Genomic DNA, 25,066 nt, shown 5'->3' on the forward strand with positions numbered 1-25,066 from the left:
TGATGCACACAAAATCATGTGCTCTCTTTTTAAATACATCTTGGCTCTCTGTGCAACAGTTCAGGACTTGTGCATATTGAAAAGAGATTGCTCAGGGAGACTGAGCTGTTCCCAGACTTTTCCTGGGTGTCTAGGGCAGAGGAGAGATCTCTGGTGAGGTGGGGAGGATTCTGGGATCATGTGGAAAGAGCGGGTCACGGCTGGTGGCACCACCGCTGACAGTGACAAAAATGGATACTTCTTCTAGTACTGCTAGTATTTCTACTGCTACTACCAACTACCTTTGTGATCCCCAGAGGATTTGAGCAGAAGGAGGGTTCTGAGAAGGCAGCAGCATCCTCCAATTCAAGCAAGAAATAGACCATTTCCCGAGTCTCTCTGTCTCCTAGACAGAGAGCTGTCCAGTGGGTTAGGGTGGAGGGACTAGGTTTTTCTGCCTTGACTCGAGTCGCCTCCGAAGAGAAAAAATGTCATTTCACAATTTGTTTTCTCTCTTTGCAAGCCTCAGGGGTCTGGGGCAGGGGCTGTTGGAGGTGCCTTCTTGGTACTCTTGGGAATCTGTTACAGGCCACAGTGACAAGATTTAGCGCTTCTACCATAACCCTTCAGAGTGTTTCCAGATGGAACACTTCTCTCCTCTGGATGGGTGTTCTGCAGTTTCCTCTGAGGGGAAATTTTAGCTGTGTAGATAATGTGTTAGTGAATGTTTTCCCCATGCCACTCTTCTCCCACTAGTACCTACTCTTGGCACTCACGGTCCTGAAAACATAAAAAGCCTTTTCACCATTAGTAACTCATACTCTCAGGGCCTTAGTCCAGAAGCAAGGTGATTAGGAAACAGATGTGGAGGGGCCAAATGGGACTTGAGAAAATGTGTGTGAGGGTCAGGGACAGTATTAAGGATTCAGGAATTCCTGGTTCCCAGCCCTATGCTCTTCCTGGCAATTTCAGCCCCACTCCCACATCTCAGCCGGGAGACAAGGCCCTGCAGGCTCCCCACACCAACCCCAGCCTGTTGTCGGGTCTTGGCCCTGAGGAAACCGCCAAGAGAGTGAAGGGTCCTTGAGGCCTTGGGGTGCCACTCTTAGCAGCCTCAGCAGCCCCAGGGCCTGAGATTCCTGGCTGGGAGTGGCTGCTAGAGAGTGGGGGTGGGAATGTGGTCGCCTCATGGAGGTGCTGCATCAGAGGCTTCAGGTAGTAGTAGGAAAAGGAGGAAGGGGCAGGAGCACTGATTGAGCACCCACCGGAGTGAAGCCCTAGACGGAGCACTCAGAAAGTACAAAACAACCCAGGATGTATCCCCTCTCCACAAGGAACAGCAGACCTGGGTTACTGGGCTTTGCATCCTGAAGCCAAGAATCTGCAAGGTGGGAGGGCGCCACCGTAAAGAACTCAGATGGGGCAGGTGGGTCCCTGGACCTGCCTCTGGCTGAGGGGTGGTCTGTGACTCTCTGGAGGTGGGGCAGCACATGTATCTCTCAGTGCAGCCCCACCCTGGGCACCCCAGAGCATCTCACCCCTCCCACCACCCCCTACTGGGTCTCCCTCGGGGACATCAATCAATCAATCAATCAATCAGTGGTATTTATTGAGGGCTTACTATGTGCAGAACACCATACTAAGTGCTTGGGAGAGTACAATATAACATGTTCTGACCAGCTGATCGACTGGCAGGCGAGGGCTCTGAGAGCCTCCATGACAGCAGTGGGCCTTTCCTTGCTCAATCCGCGCTCTGAAGATGCTGGCCCGATTCAACTGCATCCTCTCGGGCAGTTTCTGTAATTATATTAATCCTAACAAAATCCTCCTGGCTAATGAGCGTGGGCGACTTCGCTCTCCCCGCAGCTCCAGGGGGCTGTGTTCCCGGCAATCAGCTCGGAAGTCATTTCCCAGCAGGCTCAGGGAAGGGGACGTCCATGGGACTGGAGGAGAGAAGGGGTAGCTGGCACAGGGACTCTGAGGGCTTTTGCCCTTTGACCCCACACTAGGGCCAGTGAGGATGCCACTTACAATAGAAAACCCAGGATTGGAAAGTTTTGAGGCATCACCCTACCCACACCCTTCAAATGGGCTCTCTTGCTTACAGCGTGTCTCCCGATCAATCAATTAATCATATTTATTAAGCACTTACTATTTAAAGAGCACTGTACTAACTCTTAGGAGAGTACAAAAGAATTAGCAAATACATTCCCTGCCCATAACGAGCTTACAGTCTGATTTCTGTCTCCTCCCTCATTTCTGCTTTTGGCCAGTGTGGGAGATGCTGCTGGGTGATGGATGATGGGCAGGTAGGAGGGGATGGCCCCAAGCAAGTATTTGAAATCTCTGGACCTCATTCCTGAGGGGCAGCCCTGCCCGACTCCAGAGAGCAGGGGGAGCCCTAGCAGCTTCCCTCCCCAACAAAGGGAAATCCAACCAAAGCCACTGGAAAGGATTGTCTGAGCCCTGGCAGCACGGCGGATGAGGCCAGGCTTGGTGGGGCACCCTTGGGAGGGAGAGGAGGAAGAGGAGGAAGGGGAGAACAACAGAGAGGAAGGGATGTGGCCTGAGAGGAGGAAGGAAGGGTCTTGTCTGTGCTTGCAAGAAAACCCTGGGCGGAAACATGGTGCTTGCTCCCAGAGTGAGGGTGACGAAGCCCCTAGGCGCTCCAGGAATCCGGCACTGCCGCCCCCTCCAGGACCCAGCTACAACGAGGGTCTCCTCGGGCCGAGCAGGGCTGCCAGGGGTCCTCCTCCTTCCAGGGCGGGCTGAACCTCTTCAGGTCATCCTGGCCATATCCCACGGTGGTGGCAGGAGGCAATGGTGGACAGGCCCCACAGTGCACTGGCCCCAGCATTCTAACTTTACCTGGAAAGTCTCTGCATGTTTGACTCTGCCACCACTCCCCTTCCAGACTGGGCTTGAGCCTACTTGGGAGGACTGAACTCAGGGTCCTTCACTGTCCCTAACACTGGTGGTCAGGACAGAAGCCTTCTCTGAAGGCCTTAAGGAATCACACACACACATGTGCGCAAACACGTATGAACACCCACACACATACACACAGGTGCGCACACACACCCACACCCACACCAACGCTCTTTGGGAGGCGGAGGGGGCGGGGAGGGAAGCACTGGGTCAGTTCCACTCCCAGCAGCCCCTCGTTCCTTCTCACAGTGCCACTACCCACTTGTCCTGCTCCCAGAGTCTCGGTAGCCAACAGGGAAGGGCAATTACGATAACCCCCCAACCCCAGGGACCACCCCCAACCCAGGAGTGGGGCTTCCACAGAGCCCAGCTGAGACTGCCAGGCAGCACCAGGATCCTTCCTCTTCTCCTCCTTCCCAACCCAGTGCCTCCCCTCCACCCCCCGTCCCCCGACTCCTGCCCCCATCCCACTCTCCCACTGTCCCGGAACATAAAATGCAGACAGCCCTCAGGCTGGGCTGAGGAAAAGCAGATGCAGTTTTTGAAATAAATAAATCCAACAACCCCCCATGAACTGGACCAACCCAGGAAAACCCAAAAGAGATAGGGGAGAGGTCCTTGTGCCCCTCCATCTGCCTACACGATTCCTGCCCTGGAGCTCCTGCCCCATCGCCATCAGCCAAATCCCCAGTCACAGCTGCTGCGGCATGCCCTGCTCCTTGTAGCCTGCAGGTGGGGGAGCAAAAAAAACAGGGTTAGAATTTGTGCCCCTTCCAGGTTGGCCTCGAGCGGGATCCAGCACCCCCCCCACCCCATTTCCCACAAACTGAAACGCCATGGCCGGGGAGCACACCAGGCTGAATTAGGAGCTGAAATCCTGGACCAGGAATAACTGCTCCAAAAACGGCTCACAACCTAAGAGCTAGGGACGGTAGATATCTAATCCCTCTTTTGCAGATGAGGAAACTGAGGCCCAAAATGTTGAAGTGACTGGTCCCAGGTCACACAGCCAGCCAATAGCAGAGCTGGGCCCTCCTCGCTTCCAGGCCCATGCTCTCTCCATTAGGCCCTGCCATGTTCCAGTAAACATCTCCCACCTCAGACCAGATCACCTGCTCCTACTCCCCCAAACCAGCTGCTACCTACAACAGCAGTAAGGGCCCAGGGAAGGCGAAGGCCAGGCCAGGAGAAAATATGAAGAGTGTGGGGAGCTGGGTTCTTCATCCAGTAAGGGCTCTGCCATGTGCTCCTTGACCCCTGGTCCCAAGAAACAGCCCCAAGACTCCGCAAGAGCCTTAGTTAACAGCCTGTATCTGCACTAACTAGTGGGGATATTTTCCAACATGCTTTCCCATCTGTTTCCTCACTCTAGCTCTGCAGCCTCCTGGGGGTATAGAGAAGAGCCAGTATTATTCAGCCCATTTCCCAGATGAGGAAACTGATTGCATGCCCAGTGGGGTGATTAGAATTGACTCTTTAAGTGGAGAGTTGTGACAGAGTGATCTGGAACCATAAGAAGGGAGGAGGAGGTGGAGGGTGGGCAGGGGGCAGCTTTATGCAGTTTAATTTTTCCAAAGTCAGGGTCTGCAGCAGGCTTAAAAGCCCTCAGAGGGTTAGCAGGACCCATAAGCCTTCCTTGATATGTGAAGGGTGGTGTGGACTGGATCGATGTGAATATGAACCCAGCCTCTTTTCCAACCTCCCCTACAATGTGAGACCAATGAACCATTTCCTCCCACTTACCTTGTGAAACTGGACAGCGAGTGTGAGGATTGGAGGAGGCATGAGAGAGAAAGAGAGAGAAGCAGTCGGAAAGAGGACATAGAATCCTGTAACCAACCACAGCTGTGGGGCTGGAGTTGTTTTATTGACTGAGAGGACTCTCTCTCACTGGTGTCTGACCCCCACAGGGGAACTGCTGGGGGGTCCAAGGGGAGATTGCTGTGCTGAGGGGCAGGGGGAGCTAGGTGCTGCCCCAGAAGGGGGCAAAGACAGAGTAGGACCAGCCCTGTGACCCTGAGTTCACCCACCAGCCCATTCCACTTGCTCAATCGTGCATCCATGCACAGGGGCCCTGGGGGAGGGGCGGCCGGCAGTGGGTACTTACTGGCAAGAATAACCATGTCCATCCCCCAGAAGATGCTCATGATCCAGCCCACCATGACGATGGCTGTCAGGATCTGGATCAGCGCCGCGGCCATGTTCAGCCAGAAGACGCAGCACACATGTCTATCCGGGAGGTCAGTCCGGGCCCCACACAGCACCGTAAAGGCTGAGACAAAGGTCCCTGGAGAGAGGGAGACAGAGAGTGATCAGCGAACGCCCCATAAGGGGGCCCACTGCCCCCTGAGCTTCTCATTATCTTCAACTCCATGTTCCAGGCTGCCTATACTGCCATTTCTCCTGCATGCATTTTCAGGGCCTCCAGGTTTTCTCGTGGCATTTTTATCAGTATCAATAATTTTCCTTATCATTTTTTTGAGTATCTTTTAAACACTGACTAGGTGCTGAGTATTGTCCTAAGTGTGGGATGGATACGAGATAATGGGGTCAGATGCAGTCCCTGTCCCCATTTTACAAATGAGAAGACTGAGGCAAAGAGAATAATAATGATAATAATAATTGTTATATTTGTTAAGCACTTACTATGTGCCAAGCCTGTTCTAAGCACTGGGGTGAATACAAGCAAATCAGGTTGTATAGTCCCTGCCCCACATGGGGGTCACAATCTTAATCCCCACTTTACAGATGAGGTAACTGAGGCACAGAGAAGTTAGGTAACTTGCCTTGGGTCACTCAGCAGACATGTGGTGGAGCCGGGATTAGAACACAAATCCTTCTGACTCCCAGGCCCGTGCTCTTTCCACTAAGCCACACTGCTCCCCTGCTTGGAATGGTCCAGCTGCCTAGCCCCATCCTTGGCAATGGGGAAAGGCCCAGAAGTTTTCCCTCCTTGAGCCCCCTCCTAGTTCTTTCCACAAGGACATCCCACATCACCAAGAGAACTGCCACTTGCAGAAGAGGTGATGGAGTGGGAGCTAGGAAAGTGGAAAGAAACCCAAAAGTCAGGTTAGGGGGGGAGCAGTGGGGGGAACCCTCCCCAACATTGAAAGTAAGAGTTCCTGCTAAGCTTCTGAAGGCTTGGGGAAGGGGTGGGCCACTATTACTGGCCAGGAAGCCTGGGGACAACCAGGTGAACCAACAGGGAAGTGTCCGCAGAGAAGCTAGCAGCAGAGGAATGGGAAGGGGAGAGAAGGCAGGGAAGGAGGAGGGGCACCCCTGGGTTTAAGTTATGAATGAGAGCCAGAGCAGGGATGGGCAGTGCTCCTTGCCCTGGTCAGGAGCAGCCTCCTGGGCCGTCCCCTGGACCCTGAAGGGTGGGGACCGGCATCTGTCCGATGTGCGCCCCAGCCATAACACTGCTTCAGTGTTCTTGGTTTTCCCTCATTCTCACTCATTTGACCTCTTGGTCCAGTCAGGCCGGTGCTTGGTCCCCGAGATGGAGGGCATAACCAAACCAGATACTCCTCATCATGTTTATTTCATTCACTAAAAACTCTTCATCATAATTAACACAGGCCTTTCACTGATTAACAGCTAACCTAATTAGTTAAACATAGCTGGCAGCTCACAAGGGGACAAAGTTTTCCCCGCCTGTTCTACTGAGCCTATGAACTGCTCTTGTCTGAGACAGTCGGGGTTCACCTAGCTAGGTCTCCCCTCCCCTGGCTACAACCCGACGCCGGGCACCTCTTGTCTAGAAGAGTTCAGCAGAGGTTGGGGAGACTATTAATACCTGTCTCCCCATCTAGGCTGTAGCTCATTGTGGGCAGAGAATGTATCTATTTATTGTTAGACTGTACTCTCCCAAGCGCTTAGTACAGTGCTTTGAACACAGTAAGTGCTCGATCAATATGATTGAATGAATGAATACAATTGAATGAGGTGGCTTGGGGAAAGAAACTCTAGGATAACAAAAATGGGTTGGGTACTTAGAGGGCTGAATCGGAAGAGGCTCAAGGGAGAAAGGCATTATCTCACTGTGACTTTTGAAAAAAAACAAGATCGGTCAATCAGTGGAATCTATTGAGTGCTTATCATGTACATAGCACTATACTAAGCGCTTAGGAGAGCGCAATAGACACAGTCCCTGCCACTGGCCTGTTAGGTGATGTTGGCTAAGTCACAACCAATCAGCATCTCAGTTTCCTCATCCGTCTTACACTGTCAGTCCCTGTGTCTGCTCTAGTTATTGTATATTCATCCCAGGACTTGGCACAGAGGAAGCACTTCAGAATATCATAACTAACTGACTAGTGAGTGGCATTTTGGATGAAGAGGAGTCCAGAAGTCATAGATTCAATTGCTACCCCTCCCGCTGCCTTAAAGTGTGAACTTTAAGCTAAATCACTTCATAATAATGATGGTATTAGTTAAGTACTGACTCTTGTGCTTAAGTAGTCAGTAGGACACAATTCCTACCCAACACAGGGCTCACAGACTGAAAGGATGGGAGAACAGATATTTCATCCCCATTTTACAGATGAGGAAATTGAGGTACTGTGAAATTAGATGGCATATTCACACAGGAGGTAAGTGACAGGGCCAGGACTAGAACAGGTCTCCTGAATCCCAGTCCCTTGTGCTCTAAAAGATGAATTCCTCAAAAGCCCCAAATTTATAAAACATACAGTGTGTGCATGCTTCTTAGTACAAATAGGATGTAAGATGGAGGCTTGGGACCTAGGAGGGTCACCCTGAGGAAAGATTCCTTCCTCCTGCTCAAAGCGAGATGAGCAATAAACCTTCTCACAATCAACTTTCAGCTTTTCAGGCCTCTGCTTTCCCGAGCATGAATAAAGAATGGGGAGGGTGGAGAGAACAAGGACTGCCTCTTCCCATCCAAAATATGGGAAGGAGGCAGTTGGTTTTCTTCAATCCAACCCCTGTCCTCCCCCAATCCCCCGGCCCCCTCTGCACGAGATGTTGCAAGAAGAAAGACAATATTTCAAAGCAGATTTTCCTCCAATTTGAGCAGCACCGGGGGACTAGTTAGGGTGCAGAGCCGAGCTGAATCCCCCTGGAGTGAGTCAGAGAGGTGCTATGGGAAAAGTACACCCCCTCCACCCCCCCAACAGCAGAAAGCTTCTGGCTGGCGCTGTTACCACTGCCACTCTGACTGGATACGAAAGGGAACATAAACATACAGTCCAAGTCCAGCTGGCCCAATGTTCCCAGTTCTCCCAGAGCACGTGGCTGTGTTCTTTCAGAACTTCACGTTAACGAAAACTCCCATCGTCATACTCACTGTGTCCAATGCAATACCCGCTAATAATAATAATAATAATAATAATGGTACTTATCAAGTACTTAATGTTTACCAAGCACTGTGCTAAGTTCTGGGGCAAATGCTGATTGGACACGGCTCCTGTCCCATGTGACAGACACCTGTTTCTTCTGACAAGCCATTGCACTGATCCAGGTGCATTTTGTTAGAATAATGCTCCCTAATCCTGCTGTTGTGCTCTAGCCAAAACCCGTCGTCATGACATGGATCCCGGCAATCAATGGTATTTGTTGAGTGCTTACTGTCAATCATCAATCAGTCATATTTATTGAGTGCTGACTTGTGCAGAGCATTGTACTAAGCACTTGGGAGAGTACAATATAGTAGAGTTGGTTCCCTGCCCACAAGTAGCTTACAGTCCAGAGGGGACAGCACTGTGCTAAGTGCTTGGAAGAGTACAATACAATAGATTTGGTGGATCCAATTCCTGCCTCCAAGGGGCTTACAGTCTAGTTGGGGAGACAGACACAAATCAAAAAAGGATATGTACATAAGTGCTGAAGGGCTAGGGTGGGGTGAACATCCAAGTGCTGACCCTTCTTGATTGATTTACTTTTTCCTTCTAACCCTTTTCTCTTTTCCTTGAGGTGTCCCAAGGTGGATCTCTCATTCACAGGTTTAACCAGGCCTCTCTGGGGCCTACAGATATTCTCTACCTAAAAACCTTCCTGTAAGAAGGAATCCATCCCTGGGCTCACCACCTGCTGGGTGAAATCCTATCATCCACCTAGGGGAATTGCCACTGCTCTGGAAATCCAGTGACCCGGGTTTTAGTCCTGGCTGGCTGGCTATGGCTGGTGAACATGGGCAAAACCTTCTCTAGGGATTTTTCTCTTGGAGATAATATGCTCCTAAAGCCAGAGCAATAAGTGTTCCCCTTAGTTTTATGGGTTTGTTTATTAATGCTTAAGGTGACTCTTTCAATATTTAAACTGCTCCTTCTATCTCAGCTCATAATTGGAGGGCATGAATTCAAATCTACCCATCTTTGCCTTTATATGCAACTTATACGATTTCCCCTCCACTCCTCAACTTCAGTTGGCTTCGGCACAATGTTATTTAATTAGCTCATTTGTTTGTCTTGAGGTTTGTCAGTGTTTGTGCAAAATGATCTTATCCCTCTGGGGGTCCTTATATGGCCTCGGTTTGTCTGCCAGTCCCTGTACTCATCTAGCTAGTATTAGGCGGGCTGGCCTGACAGCCAGGCAGGCAGGGGGCAGACAGGGGGCAGACAGGTGTCTGTGCAAGACTTTTGGAAAAGCAGGAAGGGAGATTGGGAGAAGCCATAGCTTCATTTATCTTTTTTTGAAGATTGGCCATTGAGGGGGACCAAGGCAAGATAAGGATGAGGTGGGGGCTGTAAAGGTGGAGGGAGGAACTCATAGAGAGAAGAAAGGAAAGAGAGAGAGAAAGAAAAAGAGAGAGGAGAGAGGTCAGCAAGAAAAAGAGTGAGAAGCAAAGAAGGAGAAAAAGAAGGGAAGAGCAAGGGAGAAAGGGGGAGGAAAAAGCAGAAGGGGCAACCAGGAAGATTGGAAGTTTTGGTGTTTGCAGGGATGGCTGCCTCAGCCAAGTTGGCCCTTCCCGGGGCATTTCTTGGGGTCCCCGGCCTGGCTGAGAACACATCATTTGGGCTCCACAGAAAATTCCATGGATCAGCCTGGGGCCGGACTATTCAGCTGTAGAGGTGATAGCGGCAGTGGCTGTGGAGGGGAGGACAAAATGGAGCCCCAGCATCCGACGACAGGGCAAATACTGCCGCACAGCCTGCAGTTCAAGAAGGAATCTGGGAGGCATTGGCCAATCTCGTTGTACTCTATTTGCCCCGGCACTTAGCCCAGTGCTTGCCACATAGTGAGCACTTAACAGATACCACAATTATAATGAGGTCTTGAGAGCCTACTGAGTGCAGGAGAAGAGGCTCCAAGGGATCATTTTCCTGTGCGCAGCTGGGGGAAAAGGGATAGGAACACTCTGCCCTGCTCCCCCCAGCCACCCCCGGGCCCCAGTAGTGCCATCCTATGAGAAACTTCGGCTCCGGATACAGCGGACACGATCCCCACTATCTCCACTACCCTTACTCCATTTTAATCCAAAACCTGGATGGAGAAAAAAGTAGACTTTGCTACCACCACAGCACCATCAACCTAGAGCCTTACAAAGAAACACATTCACATCCCAAATTCACCTTGAGAAAGCATGAAGCAGGAGAAAGAAACAAAGCTGCTTCAGACAGAAAAGAAGTCACCAGATGCTGATGCCTGGGTCTGCTGCAGTCCTCCCTGTCCTAGGGCTTCCCACTGCAGTTTCTGGAGATTAGTCCTGGTCTGGTCCCACCTTACTGGGTTCCATCTCCTTCTTAACATGGGGAAACAGAGACTCTGACCCGAGAGGACATTGGCAGAGGGCTTGAGATCCTCTCGCTCACTTATGATTTAGGATTGAAACTCCCTCTTCCCCTGAAGGAGGCTCCCCAAGGGTGACACAACAGTGGGCCCCAATATCGGAGTGTTGAATTTTACAGGCCCTGTCAGAAAACTGGAGGGACCTGCCTCTCCTTTCCCTGAGCCAGATGCAGAGCTGTGGTGGGCACACTGGTCCCTCAGCATGCCATGTCTGAGTGGCCATGCTCCGGGGAGACCTATCCCCCAGGGGTTCCCCAGTGACATCATCAGCTCCATCAACTGCGGCTCAGCACAGACAACAGCCTTCATTCTCCCCCTGACCCAGGCTTCCTTCCAACCAGAGCCCAGTCTGGACCAGCGTGGTTGGGGAGGTCAGGGAGGGCAGCCTATTCCTTGGGATAATCCATCTCGGCTTTCCAGCTGCTTCGAGAATTTCATGGCCAGGGGAGAATCTTTTATCTGAGGATTTTCTGGATAATTAGGTGAGATGAAACTCTGGAGTTTGACCACCTGGATGGGTCAATGTTTCAGCTGGCCTTTTTCTGAAAAAGTCAGAAAAAAGTCAGGCCAAGTCAGGTCAGAAAGAGATAGAGGTGCGGTCTTTTCCCGCCTCCCTGGGGGATAGCCCAGGCTAATGCTGGCCGGAGGCCAGCCCAGAGTGCTCTGGCCAGTCTCTGGTCGGGAGATTTCCTATTAGGGCTGAGAGCGTTCCGTGCATATTCAAGGTTGAACTGCATCTACAGTGTATTTTCGCTCGCACTCTGCTGTGGTATTTTGAGAACTCCAGTGAGGCACAACTGGCACCGGCCGAAACCGGAGAGGCTGAACCACACGGGGTGACATCCCAGGGACACCCCCGTATTTCTGGAAGCTTCGGGGGCTCAGCACTCAGTCTCATATCAGGTGCTGTCACATGGCTGGCCTCTTGTCCTCTCCCCAGCTCCATTCTCCCATTCTTCCCTCCTCCAGTTGGCGCCTTCCCACAGACACTCAGGTTCCCATGACCCATCAGACCCTCTTACAGCAAGGCCGTCCCTCTGGGTCTGCTCCCAATTCCACATAGCAGGAAATAAGCCCAGCTTGCGGCCTCTCAGAGGCTCCCTTCAAGAGCAATGGTTCACTGCAGAGCCTGAGCCAAAATAATAATAATGAGAAAATAATAATTCTGGTATTTATGAAGTGCTTCCTTTGTGCCAAAGCCCTGTGCTCAGCACTGGGATAGAGGCAGATTATCAGATTGGACACAGACTCTGACCCACTCTGTACTCATACAAGTCCCCTTCCCCAGTCCTTCAATCCATCAATCAATCAGCGCTATGTATTTACTTACTGTGTGCAGAGAACACAGTATTAAGCACTTGGGAGAGTACAGTGCAGTAGAGTCTGTAGCATGTTCCCTGTCCACAAGGAGCTTTCAGCCTCCTCCCCAGACTCAGGGCAGTAGTCCAGGCCTGGGCTGGGTCAGACCCTTCTCCCTGGACCTTGGAGGGGGCCTGTCTGGCCCAAAAGGAGTACCTGCTTCAGTTGCAAGTGTAAACAGTGCCTGGGTAATGCTGCAGTCCTGTGTCAATGCAGGCAGAGAGTTCTAGTGTCTAGGCAGTCAGGGTGGCTGATTTTGATCTCAACAACATGTTGCTTTAAGCTTTATGTTTGCTATCTTTCCTCAAATGCCTGTCTCCAACCTCCTAGCCACCTATCAATTAGATTGGTAGCACCTTGAGGGCCAAGGGGCACGTCTTTTTTCTCTTCACTGTACTCTTCCTCAAATCTCAGTACAGTGCTCTGTACGCAGTAGGTGCTCCGTAAATACAACTGAATGAATGAATGGATGAATGAACAACTGGCTACAATTCTACAGAAACTGCTACAAACCCCAGGAGTTGAGATAATTGAGGAAACAAACGGCCCCACCCAATCCAAAAGACTTCCTTCTACTCACATCCAACCGACTTGGTCTTGCTCCCTCTTGTCCCTTCAAAATGGCATTTTTTCCCCTTATGGCATCTTCTTGATAGTACGATATGCCAACATGAGCCTTGGATGGGCTCTGTTGCTAAGAAACCAGTCCTAGTTGTCTCTTTAAAACCCAGCCCCACTAAACCCTCTTTCTCTCTCAACTCTACTGTGAGTCCCTTCTCTCCACATTCAGCTCAAAGTGAGGGCCATGTTGAAGGCCCACATCTTGTGTTCAAGCTATAACCACTGAACCATCCTGCTTCCACACCCCATCAATTAGATTGGGGCTCTTTTTGGGAGCAGACTGCCACTGCCTTGCACAGTAAAGACTTAGCTCCTTTATAACTTCAATTTAGGGCTTAACCACCTCCCCCAGATCTATCAGAGCTATAGTCAGAAAAGGTTCTTTACAGACCCTCCTGTGTGTTGAATTTATAATAATAATAATAACAGTATTTGTTAAGCACTTACTATGTGCCAGGCACTGTACTAAGCGCTGGGGTGGATATGAGGAAATCAGATTACAATCTTAATCCCCATTTTACAGATGAGGTAACTGAGGCCCAGAAAAGTTAAGTGACATGCCCAGGGTCACAAAGCAGACAAGTAGAAGAGTAAGGATGAGAACCCAGGTTCTTCTGACACCCAGGCCCATACTCTACCCATTAGGCCATGCTGCTTTTATGGTTGGAAGGGCCTGGGGACTTGGGCTCAGGGGAGAATAGAGCTTCTTTTATGCCGATCCAGCTACAGTGATGATGGAGTCACCAGTAAAAGGAATATATGAGTCTCAGTCCAACCACTTCGGGACCAAAAACCTGCTTGAGTGTAGGGGTTGGTAACGTCCTCTTTTTTCACATTCTTCAGGCTCTCTGGTCCCGGCTGGCCCCAGTCCCCTTGGGGCACAGCCTGTGACAGTAACCTAGGTGGTCAGGGGCAGTCTTTGCCCTCGTTAGCCAATTTCAGACAGAACTGGAGCTAGGTCTCCTCATTCCCAGTACAGTGTTCTTCTCCCAAGGTCCCCCGACCCGGTGACCTACCGGCAGGGTTACAAGAAAGGGCTAAATAACAGTCAGTCTTCCAACTGCCCTCTATTGCCTCTTTCTCCTCCAGCTGTGCTCAGTCTGCAAGGGCAGAAGCTCCTATGGCAGGTGAAGTCTGAGTCACAATCAATCAAGTGGGGGTATTTATTGAGCACTTGCTGCATGAAGCCTACCCTACTAAGTATTTGGGAGAGTACAATGGAGTTGGTAGACATGATTCCCTACCTGCAAGTCTAGAGGGGAAGGCAGACAGGAAAATAAGTTAGGGAGAGGGAAAATGGTAGTGTATCAACATGTACACAAGTGCTGAGGGTGAGGGGACTCTCATATGCTTAGGGGGTACAGAGTGACTTCTGAGAAAGGAAAGGGGCTCCACTTCCTGAGCAAAAGATCAGACTTCAAAGCAACCCTGGGGGGGGTGGTATGGGAGATTTATGTGTTACTGCCCCCTTCAGATACATATTCCTTTGTTACCAACCCATCCCACCTCCAGAAAAGGCTCCCAGCTTTCCTGGGAAGCAGGCCACCTTCAGTCAAACAGTCAACAAGTATTTTAGTGTATTTCTATCTTTGTCTTTCAAACCAAGTCCTTTGCAGCCATTAGGCAAACAAGCTGGGCAGATTGCACAGCTTTGCTTGTACTAATTATTATCATTATGCATTTAGAGGGAGAGAGAGTTTATTGTGCTAAAGCTGCTTGAGCATCATTTGTTACTTTGTCCTCAGTACAGTCTCGAGGCAGAGATGGTAATTTTTTTTGAAATGGGGAGAGGGAGAAAAGCCTAGTGCATTCCCCCTATAGGAAATGAGGGTTGTGGGCTCTGCCCTATGACCACTCTGTGTGTTGGAGTAAAAAGACCATGTGTCCTACAATGAGCTGGAGACTATAGCAGAGTGGCAACCATTAAGAAGGGAGAGATGGTTTCTATACTTCTCTCTCTCTCTCCCTTTTCTCCCAACCTCCTCTCTCCCCTTCCCCTCTCCTCCTCTCCCCCTCCCTTCTCTCTCCTCTTCCCCATCCCCACCCCTATTTCCCCTTTTCCCTGTTTCCTCTACCCCACTCCTACCTTGCCCCTTCTCCCTTTCTTAACCCTCCCTTTCTGAAGGCCCCTGCCTGGGCCACATTTCCCTGAACCAAACTGCCCATCGGAGAGCCTCTAAATCCAATAGGAAAACCCAAAAAACTCCTTTGTTTGCTGGGAAGGGTGGAGCCCAGGTTGGGGGAGTCAGCAGAACTGAGCCCTGAGTCTCCCCTGCCCACTGGTTCCCTGTGTGACCTCAGGTTAACAGCATTTTCCCAATTACTCCAACCAAATTCGGGAGACAGTATGCCCCGATCCCCACTTGGACTCCACTGAAGACAAGAGATAAAACATACTATATTTCACTAGAAACTTTCAGCTCTGAATTCAAGGTATTATTCCTTTCTTACCATACAATGAATGCCTCAGGGGGATTTACATCTGCAGGATTGCTGGTAAGCACCCAGATTCTGAAGTATCTGCCCCCATAAACAGGCTACAATTGACTAGAGAAGAAGAGTACTTTCTCTCCCCCTCGTTCTTCCCTAAATTTTTAAAAAAGATTTGTTCTTCAGTTGGAACCTCCTGTTGCTGCTGCTGCTGCTGCTGCCAATGAGTTGGCCTGCCAGGGTGTGTCTTTGAGAGCCTATCTCCCCCTCTAGATGGTAAACTCGTTGTGGGCAAGGAATATGTCTATCAACTCTGTTATATTTAATTCTCCCAAGTGCTTAGGATCGAGCTCTGCACACCGTAATATATATGATTGATTGATCTCTTGCCCGCTTGCACACTTGGTCCAGGAAAATCCATTTGTTCACCATCTCCAGCCCCTTGCCATCTGGGAGAACATATTGTTCAGATACCAACCCCAGACACCACGGGACAAAGCGCATCTATTTGGGGGGCAGGACAAGGGAGTGCCCCTCCCAGAACCAGTAAGGCAGATTCCTAATAATAATAATAATGTTGATGGTATTTGTTAATTGCTTACTATGTGCCAAGCACTGTTCTAAGCATTGGGGTAGATACAAGATAATCAGATTGGACACAGTCCCTGTCCCTCATGGGGCACACACTCTTAATCTCCATTTTATGGATGAGGTCACTGAGGCACAGAGAAGTGAAGTGACTTGTCCAAGTTTACCCCATAGACAAGTGGAGGATCCAGAATTAGAACCCAGGTCCTTCGGACTCCCAGGCCCGTACTCTAACCATGAGGCCACACTGTTTCTCAATTATGCAGAGCCATAAACTCCTGATCCCAGCAGATGCCTTGCCTGCATTGGGCTGGACCACAGTTGCCCCTGGCTCCCTCTTCCTCAGTCAATTAATTGATCAGTGGTATTTATTGAGTGCTTACTATGTCCAGAGCACTGTACTAAGCACTTGGGAATGTACAATGCAACAGATTCAGCAGACATGTTCCCTTCCCATAACGAGCTTACAGTATAGCGGGGGAGACAGACATAAATTTGAACAAATAATTTATAATATAGAATTTAAAGATATGCACTTAAGTGCTGTGGGGTTGAGGGTGGGGGCTCTCCAATGGCTTCCCTGCCCAACAATCCCCTGTGAGCTTGGAAATTCGCCGCCATTTGGTTTCCTGGAATCTGACCTCCAGCTTTGGAGAGAGGCGGCAGCAGAATAGCCGCCAACCAAACCACCTACTTTCCCCCCAAGGCTGTCTATCAACCACAGCGTTTCACTGTGCAAAAGAATAAAATAAATAATGCTTATGGAAATCCTATTGCTATGGCAACTGCAAAGGTCTCACAAGTATTTTAAAAATAGCAAATTAACAAAACCCATGTTTGAAATCCAAAATCTGTTCTTTTGTGAACCCACTTGAAATTATGATTTGGGCAAATACAGAGCACTTTTCATGGTCCAGTAGAGAAATGCCTGGATGAATTCGGATGAGGGGTGAAATTTTCAAAGCAAAACTCAGGTTCCTAATGAAGTACTGTGTCAGGTTTAACTTGGACAACAGAACAGGATAGTGTTTCTCTACTATGGAGCAAGATGAGTACTACTCCTAGACTGGTGAAATACAAAATACTAATTTCTTACTTTCTATTTTCACATCAGCAATATCACTACCTTCATTTGGCAACACTTCCATTGTTATTTTTATTATTGTTAACAACTACCTCCCTGATGGGGCTCACAATATATGTTATGCCCATTTTACAGAGGAGGAACCCGAGGCACAGAAAAGTGAAATGACTTGCTTGTGGTCACACACAGGCCAGTGGTAAAACTGGGACAAGCCCTGGATTTCTTGATTCCCAGCCCTCCTGCCGCCTGGGTCCTGCAGCACAGAGGAGAGGGAGTGTGGGGGGCAGGAAGGGAAGGAATTAAGAGGCAGATTTCAGTGAACTCCCTGAGGGAAGTAAAGTCAAAAGAAGGGAAGAATCTTAAAATCTAAACTCTTCTCCTTTCACTGGGTTGAGTCAGACCATGCTAGGGGCAGGTAGGAACCATATGAGATTTTATATACAGTGGTGTGTGGACCATGTGGGGCTATATGTATCATGGTGTGGGGTCCATATGGGACTGTATGCTTTCATTCATTCATTCAATAGTATTTATTGAGTGCTTACTATGTGCAGAGCACTGTACTAAGCCCTTGGAATGTACAAGCTCTTTACCGTATGCTTTACGTATGTATACCACACCGTATGCTTTACGGTGTGGGACTATACAGTGCTGTATGTATACCATGTAGGTGCTTCTAGGACTATACCTCCTTAAGACATCAGGTTTGCCACACCAGCAGGTCTTAAAACAAAGTTAGGTGTAGGCAGGCAAGACCTATGGGTCTTTTGGGACCTCTGGATATTGGGCCAGGGCCAGGGAGAGCCTTAGGCTTGGTCAGACAGGGTCCGGAATCCCTGATTCCCACTCAAGTGTTCTGTAGACATTAGGACAGTCAAATTCTTCATGCCTGAATGGATCCAAACAAACTTGGGCTACCGAAAGACAAAAAAAGTGGGCTAATGAAACAAGTTCTGACCCAGGAGAGCCAAACCCAATTTTATTTGATTATCTGAACTAGTCTCTTAGTCCCAACAAGTGACTAAATCTTGGTATTTTGATGAAATTCCCTCTTTTGAGAAATACATTTTGATGTGGAGATTACCGATGAGTAAGAGTTATTGTTTAGTAGATTCTAGATGTGTCACAATGTTTACTTCTAACTTCATATCAATGTTAAATTACTAATGTGCTTTTTGATGAATTAAGAACAACGTTTTCATTATTTCTCCCACATAAAAAGCTGAGGTGGCCCATCAGACTGAGGTGGATGCTGGCGCCTAGTTTAACAAGAGCTGGCTGGCCATTGCCTCAAAAAGCAACTGCTATGGCACGAGCCTCGTGGATAGAGCTCAGGCCTGAGAGTCAGAAGGACCTGGGTTCTAATTCTGATTCTGCCACTTGTCTGTGGTGTGACCTTGGGCAAGTCACTTCACTTCTCTGGACGACAGTTACCTCATCTGTAAAATGAGGATTAAGACTGCGAGTCCCTCGCGTCCAACCCAATCTACTTGTATTTGCCCAGCATTTAGTACAAGTGCTGTTAAGCACTTACTAGTTGTCAAACACTCTTCTAAGTGCTGGGGTAGGTACAAGTTCATCAGGTTGGACACAGTCCCTGTTTCACATGGGGCTCACAGTCTAAGTAAGGGGGAGAACAAGCACTGAATCTCCATTTTACATATGAGAGAACTAAGGCACAGAGAAGTTAAGTGACTTGCCTGAGGTCACTCAGGATTAGAACCCCCATCCGCTGACTCTCAGGCTCGCGTTCTTTCCACTAGGCCCATCATTCAATTAATCAATCAAAGGTATTTCTTGAGTGCTTACTGTGTATGTAGAGCACTGTACTAAGCGATTGGGAAAATACAATAAAACAGAATTGGTAGTCACATTTCCTGCCCGCATTGAGCTTAGTCTGCCCCATCTTTCACTTTGGCAGCATCTGCTCACTGCTACGGAATCTGGTTTGGGTGCACAGTGAGGCTGTAACAGTCCTCCCTACCCTACTGGGAAATTCACAGTTGACAGTAGGAAGTGACTGGCAGGGTGGATGCAAATATATAATTTTCTGGTAACCCTCACATTCATATTTTCTGTGCTTTGAAGTGGCAGTGAGGTAGGCCTTCTTTAAGCTCCAAGTTTCACTGTTTTCACTGATTCTTCACTGGGGGAAGACTCTACCCATCCAAGGAACAGAGAGAAAGGAAGTCTGTATATTCAGCCTTAAAATAATCAGCCCACCCCACAACACCACCTCACACCCGGTCATCATCATTCCAAACTCATCAACGACAAGAACATTCATTCATTCATTCAATAGTATTTATTGAGCGCTTTACTATGTGCAGAGCACTGTACTCAGCGGTTGGAATGTACAATTCGGCAACAGATAGAGACATTCTCTGCCCAAAGACGGACTCACAGCCTAATCAGGGGAGAACCAAATTCCCAACCGAACCTTCTCCTTGAGGTATCCCTCAGTTCATCTCTCATTTAGGGACTGCTTGATCTGTTTGAATACTCTCCTTTCTGCAAGATTGACTTGCACACACACACACACACGTAACAAGTCATAAATTAAAATCCATGAATATATAAGTACTATGACGCTAGGGCACTTGTTAAAAAAATTGCTACATGGCTCTAACCATTTACCGTAAAGCCTAAACACACACAGACATTTTCTCTCATTTTTGCTTTAACTGTTTCTTCCTCCAATTTCTGATATTGCATTGATCACAACAGAGTCACAACTCAACACCTTTGGCTTGGTGGTTATGAGGTGTCAATGCCTTTATTTATTTTTTAATAAGGATACTATAAAGAACTAATTCCTACCTCTCCTCCCTGTGTAAGTAAGAATCTAAGCAGAGGAAGTTCAAATCTGGGAATGGCAGGTGATTCCGTCAAAGCCCTCATGTTATCACTGCCAAACTTGGCAGTTTCAATGTGGATGGTGGAAGCTATCTGTGGAAATTTAGTAGACACTGAAAAGTGTCAGAAGTAGCATGGCCTAGTGGATACAGCATGGAGTCAGAAGGACCTGGGTTCTAATTTCGGCTCTGCCACTTGTCCGCCGTGTGACCTTAGGCAAATCACTTAACTTCTCCTTGCCCCAGTTTCCTCTTCTGTAAAATGGGGATTAAGACTACACAGTCCATGTGGGACATGGACTGCATCCAACCCGATTCACTTTGTATCTACCTCAGTGTTCATTACGGTGCCTGGAATGTAGTAAGCGCTTAACAAGTAATATTAAAAAAGTCCACCCAAGGTAGCCTTGGGGTACAGGACTAAAAATAATTAAAATAAGCCCAGAAGAAAAATGGAAGTGTGATTTGGTGCACACTGACTGTCTGATCTTTTCTGGAGTGGAGACCGTTTTCTAAGAGCTCGTGGCTTCTGGGTCATCTTATCATGTCTCCAGTTTCCAAAGCAGAGTAGATTTGACTGGGGCAGAGCCTTCATGGCCAGTTTGGCAAGACTCCGCATGGCAAATCCCCCTTCCTCTCTGTCAGCACCACCCCAGACTCAGGCAGGACAAACTTGGTGAATACACTGCTTCCTCTGCTCGGTCCCCATTTAAAACCCCTGGGCTTTCCCCTCAAGTTCCCCTGGTCAAGCCCACTTGGTTTCAGGGACCTGACAGAGTTGGGGAGTTCAATATGGTGACAAGCCGAGGATCTTGGTGAGAGATATACTCAGCTGGGGAAACTGTTCTGCCAACTAGAAGACTCTTGACTGTTTTAAAATATATGTAATATATATATAAACATACACGAGTGTTACATTACTTACAGTATGTGTTCATACATATGTTACCTGAATACATTTGTCCCCATTAAGATACAAAGAAGAGTGTTTAATCATTGCTTCCTACGTCTGAAGAAGTCACCAAAAGTGGTCTCCTGTGCTCCTTGGATGTGGCTACAATGATCAGGGGCCTGACTCCATCAGTGTTCCTCTAGCAGCTCAGGGTCAGGGAATAATTAACGACTTTTGCCTCTCTCTCCCTGAGCCCTGCCAGGAAAACCTTCCTGGGAGAGGTGACAGGATGTCATTTCAATCCTGGCTTTGATGACTCTGTTGCCATAAAGTATCACGCCGTAGCATTCACTTCACTACTTTTGAAAACAAGTGGAATTTAAACACATCACCCTCATGAGAGTCACATCCTATCAACAGATGGGAAGACAGTATGCTTTTATTTCAGCAGGTGGGAATTTCTGACATGACTGAAATGACATCCGCTCTCCTCCCTGACAGAATCTGGGTGTGTGGAGAGAGAAAGAGAGGTGGCTCAGAAGCAAAATATATCATCTGGGGATACTTCTTCCTAATGAAACTCCACACACTAACTATTGCTGAGTTAGGGCTGGAGCCAAGTCCCAGAAGGTACAAAGAGAAGAGGAAGTGCATTCCCAAGGGCGCAAAGTCACTATCCAATTATCTGGAGATTTGGAGCAGCTCCCATTATGTGTGTGTGTGTGTGTGTGTGTGTGTGTGTGTGTGTGTGTGCGCGTGTGTGTTTATGTGTTTGAGAATTAGCTAGCAGGAGCATGGGCCAGGAAGCTCACTTAATGACAGTCAGCATGGACAAGGCCCACTTCCCTGATCCCTCGAATTCCATTCCCATCCTGACAGGGAGGGAGGAGGGAGGAGCAGTGTCACCTATTGGAAAAAGCAAGGGCCTGGGAGTCAGAGGAACTGAGTTCTAATTCTACCTTCATATTGGCCTGCTATGTGACCTAGGGCCTTGTCTGAAGTAATAATAATGTTGGTATTTGTTAAGCGCTTACTATGTGCAGAGCACCGTTCTGAGCGCTGGGGGAGATACAGGGTAATCAGGTTGTCCCACATGAGGCTCACAGTCTTAATCCCCATTTTACAGATGAGGTAACTGTAAGCGAAGTGACTTGCCCACAGTCACACGGCCGACACGTGGCAGAGGCAGCATTCGAACCCATGACCTCTGACTCCCAAGCCCGGGCTCTTTCCACTGAGCCACGCTGCTTCTCTAGAACTTTTCTGTTCTGTTTCTTCAACTGCAAAATGGGGATTCAAGACCCATTCTTCCTCCTTCTTATAATGTTGGTATTTGTTAAGTGCTTACTATGTGCCGAACACTGTTCTAAGCGCTGGGGGAGATTCAGGGGAATGAGGTTGTTCCACGTGAGACTCACACGTAGTCTTACTTAGGACTCTTAGATTACCTTGTATCTACCCCAGCTCTTCGAACAGTGCTCGACACACAGTAGGCGCTTAACAAATACAACTACAATAATAAGCTTCACGTTGGCGGTTCAGGGCCTCCCTGTGGGAGAAGATCCTGTGGGCTGGGAGAGAGAGGGGAAAGAACGGAGGACCGAGTTGGTCCCAAAACACTGCCAAATGCACCGTCGCACTCACAAGCCCACGCACTCCTTGGGGCCCACAATTAATCAGTTGTATTTAGTGCACACTTACTGTGTGCTGAGCATTGTACGAAGCGTTTGGGAGCGCACAATATAACGGAGTTGTAATCACCCAGGTATATTTAACCTCTTGCACGCATACCCACAAGCTCCCTCATGTCCTCACTTGCACGCACACACGTGCACAAGCACACATCTACACGTACACGCCCATTACCGGCTAGCCCCGCCCCCCCACGGCCCCGCCCACTCTCCTTACCACCCAACCACGTCCACACAGGGACACGCCCACGCCGTTACCATCCAGCCCCGCCCACTCACGGCTCCACCCACTCCCCTTTACCAATCAGCTGCGCCCACTCGAGGCCCCGCCCACTCCCTTTACCAATCAGCCGCGCCCACTCGAGGCCCCGCCCACTCCCCTTTACCAATCAGATGCTCTTACTTGAGGCCCCGCCCACTCCCTCTTACCAATCAGCTGCGCCCACTCGAGGCCCCGCCCACTCCCCTTTACCAATCAGCTGCTCCCACTCGAGGCCCCGCCCACCCCCTCAACGCAACGTCCCGCCCACACGAGGCCCAGCCCACTCTCTTTAACCCCAGGCTCCGCCCACACACAGCCACGCCCAGTCTAAGTGACACGAGGCTCCATCCACGCGCGACCACGCCCATCCCGTGACGTCAAGCCCCACCCACTCGAGGCCCCACCCAGCCTCCTTTACCATTCCGCTCCTCCCACTCGAGGCCCCGCCCACAACCTTAACCAATCAGATGCTCCCACTCGAGGCCCCGCCCACAACCTTAACCAATCAGATGCTCCCACTCGAGGCCCCGCCCAATAACCTTTACCAATCAACTGCTCCCACTCGAGGCCCCGCCCACTCTCGTTAATGCCAACCCCCGCCCACCCACGACCACGCCACGATAACCGACGTGAGGCTCCGCCCACGGGCGACCGCGCCCACCACGTGACATCAAAGCCCCGCGCCTACACGGCCCCGCCCACCTCCGCCACCGAGCTCCGCCCCCGCGCGCGGCCCCGCCCACTCCCGTGCGGACGAAGCTCCTCCCACTCGAGGCCCCGCCCACTCCCGTTAACGCCCAGCTCCTCCCACACCCGGCCCGTCCCGTGGGTCCGGTCCCGTCTCGTCCCGTCCCGTCCCGTCCCGTCCCGGTGGGCTTTTCGGGGAGGGAGGGTTGGCGGGGTCCTCGCCCTCAGCGGGGCTTCGGCGGGACCTGGCCCCGGTTGCCCCCGGCGCCCCGCAATCGGGGAACGTTTTGTCCGTGGAGGGAGCATCCCGGGGGAGCGGCGGGGCTGCGGGCGTCTCGCAGCGGGCCGGGGCTCTCCGCGCCTCCCCGAAAGTTTGCGGTTCCCCCCCCGCCGGAGATCGGACCCCGGCGGACGGCCGTTGGGGCGCTGCCCTCGTCCCGCTCCCGCATCACCCCCCCCCCTACCCCCGCGCCCCCCGCCGCTCCTTACCCAGCCCCGGCACGAAGGTGTTGAGGAAGAGGCAGATGACGGCCACGGGGAACGGCATGTAGGGGATGGCGGCGCGCAGGGGTCCCTTCTTCTCCCGGACCTGCACCACCACTCCGCTGGGGGGAGGCGCCCCGCGGGGCTCCGGGGCCGCCCCCGCTCCCGCTCCCGCTCCCGCCGCCGCCGCCGTCTCTCCATCTTTGCGGGGCAGCTCCATGGCTTGCATGCCCTCCCAGGGGTGGGGACACGGGAGACCTGCTGCTCCTCCCGCTCGCTGCTCCCGCTGCTCTTCCTGCTCCTGCTGCTCTTCCTACTCCCGCTCCTGCTCCTATTCCCGCTCCCGCTATTCCCGCTCCTGCTCCTACTCCTGCTCCCGCTCTTCCTGCTCCCGCTCCAGCTGTTCCCCGCTCCCGCTGCTGCTCCTATTCCCGCTCCTGCTCCCGCCGCTGCTGCCGCTGCTGCTCCCGAGCGACCTCAGTCCCGCACTCGCCGCCGCCACCTCCGCCCCGCAGCCGAGCCCCGCCGGGAGGAACCGCTGTCCGCCGGCCCGCCCGCCCGCCCGCCTCCCCGTCCGTGGAAGACGCTCCCGACCGCTCGCACACGTGCACACGCTCACACTCCCTTGCCCGCACACACGCACACACACACTCTCTGTCACACACACGCGCACACACAGACACCCCAGCGGCGACAGGGAGGACGCGCGACCCAGTGACAGCCACTTAATAATAATGTTGGTATTTGTTAAGCGCTTACTAGGTGCAGAGCACTGTTCTAAGCGCTGGGGTAAACACAGGGGAATCAGGTTGTCCCACGTGGGGCTCACAGTCTTCATCCCCATTTTACAGATGAGGGAACTGAGGCACAGAGAAGTTAAGTGACTTGCCCACAGTCACACAGCTGACAAGTGGCAGAGCTGGGATTCGAACTCATGAGCCCTGACTCCAAAGCCCGTGCTCTTTCCACTGCGCCACGCTGCTTCTCTACTTCCCTGCCCCTCCTCCCGCCCGGCCCCCGAGGATCACCCAGGGACCTGTGATGGAAATTCGGGAAGAGGCAGGGGGTCGTCCAGAAAAGGGGGTCCCTACGGGATGCCCTGCGGAGATCACGCCTTCGTGGCACAGCGCATCGAGCTCGGGCCTGGGAGGCGTGAAGGTCGTGGGTTCTAATCCCGGCTCTGCCACTTGTCTGCTGTGTGACTTGCCCTTTCTCTGGGCCCCAGCTACCTCCTCTGTAAAATGGGGATGGAGACTGGGAGACCCACCCGGGACAGGGACTGTGTCCAACCTGATTTGCTTGTATCCACCCCAGCGCTTTTTACAGTTTCTGGCACCTGGTAAGCCCTCGACAAGTAGAGAAGCAGCGTGGCTCAGTGGAAAGAGCACGGGCTTGGGAGTCAGGGGTCATAAGTTCGAATCCCGGCTCTGCCACTTGGCAGCTGTGTGGCTGTGGGCA

The 25,066-nt window shown here is 50.8% G+C and overlaps 1 protein-coding gene across 2 annotated transcripts; it reads right to left on the reverse strand.

Annotated features, from left to right (window-relative positions):
* Positions 1–3,426: 3,426 nt before the first annotated feature.
* STUM (stum, mechanosensory transduction mediator homolog) lies at positions 3,427–23,976 on the reverse strand. Of its 2 annotated transcripts, XM_029047719.2 has the most exons (4): positions 23,615–23,971; positions 5,015–5,194; positions 4,651–4,659; positions 3,427–3,633 (listed from the first exon to the last, which is right to left on the reverse strand). In XM_029047719.2, exons 1-4 carry the CDS (start codon positions 23,835–23,837, stop codon positions 3,599–3,601), a joined length of 447 nt encoding a protein of 148 aa, XP_028903552.1. In that variant the 5' UTR covers positions 23,838–23,971; the 3' UTR covers positions 3,427–3,598. The 2 variants fall into 2 exon arrangements, with proteins under 2 accessions (XP_028903552.1, XP_028903553.1); XM_029047720.2 differs by lacking the exon at positions 4,651–4,659 and having other exon boundaries at positions 23,615–23,976.
* Positions 23,977–25,066: the final 1,090 nt, after the last annotated feature.

The sequence above is a fragment of the Ornithorhynchus anatinus genome, chromosome 19 (genome assembly GCF_004115215.2).
Source record: "Ornithorhynchus anatinus isolate Pmale09 chromosome 19, mOrnAna1.pri.v4, whole genome shotgun sequence".
NCBI lineage: Eukaryota > Metazoa > Chordata > Mammalia > Monotremata > Ornithorhynchidae > Ornithorhynchus > Ornithorhynchus anatinus.

Bases quoted from the DNA above. Each gene is read 5' to 3' on its own strand.
- STUM (XM_029047719.2), bottom strand. From the start codon at position 23,837: ATGCAAGCCATGGAGCTGCCCCGCAAAGATGGAGAGACGGCGGCGGCG. The intron at 5,195-23,614 runs GTAAGGAGCGGC...CCCTCTCTCCAG, and splicing joins CACCTTCGTGCCGGGGCTGG to GGACCTTTGTCTCAGCCTTT.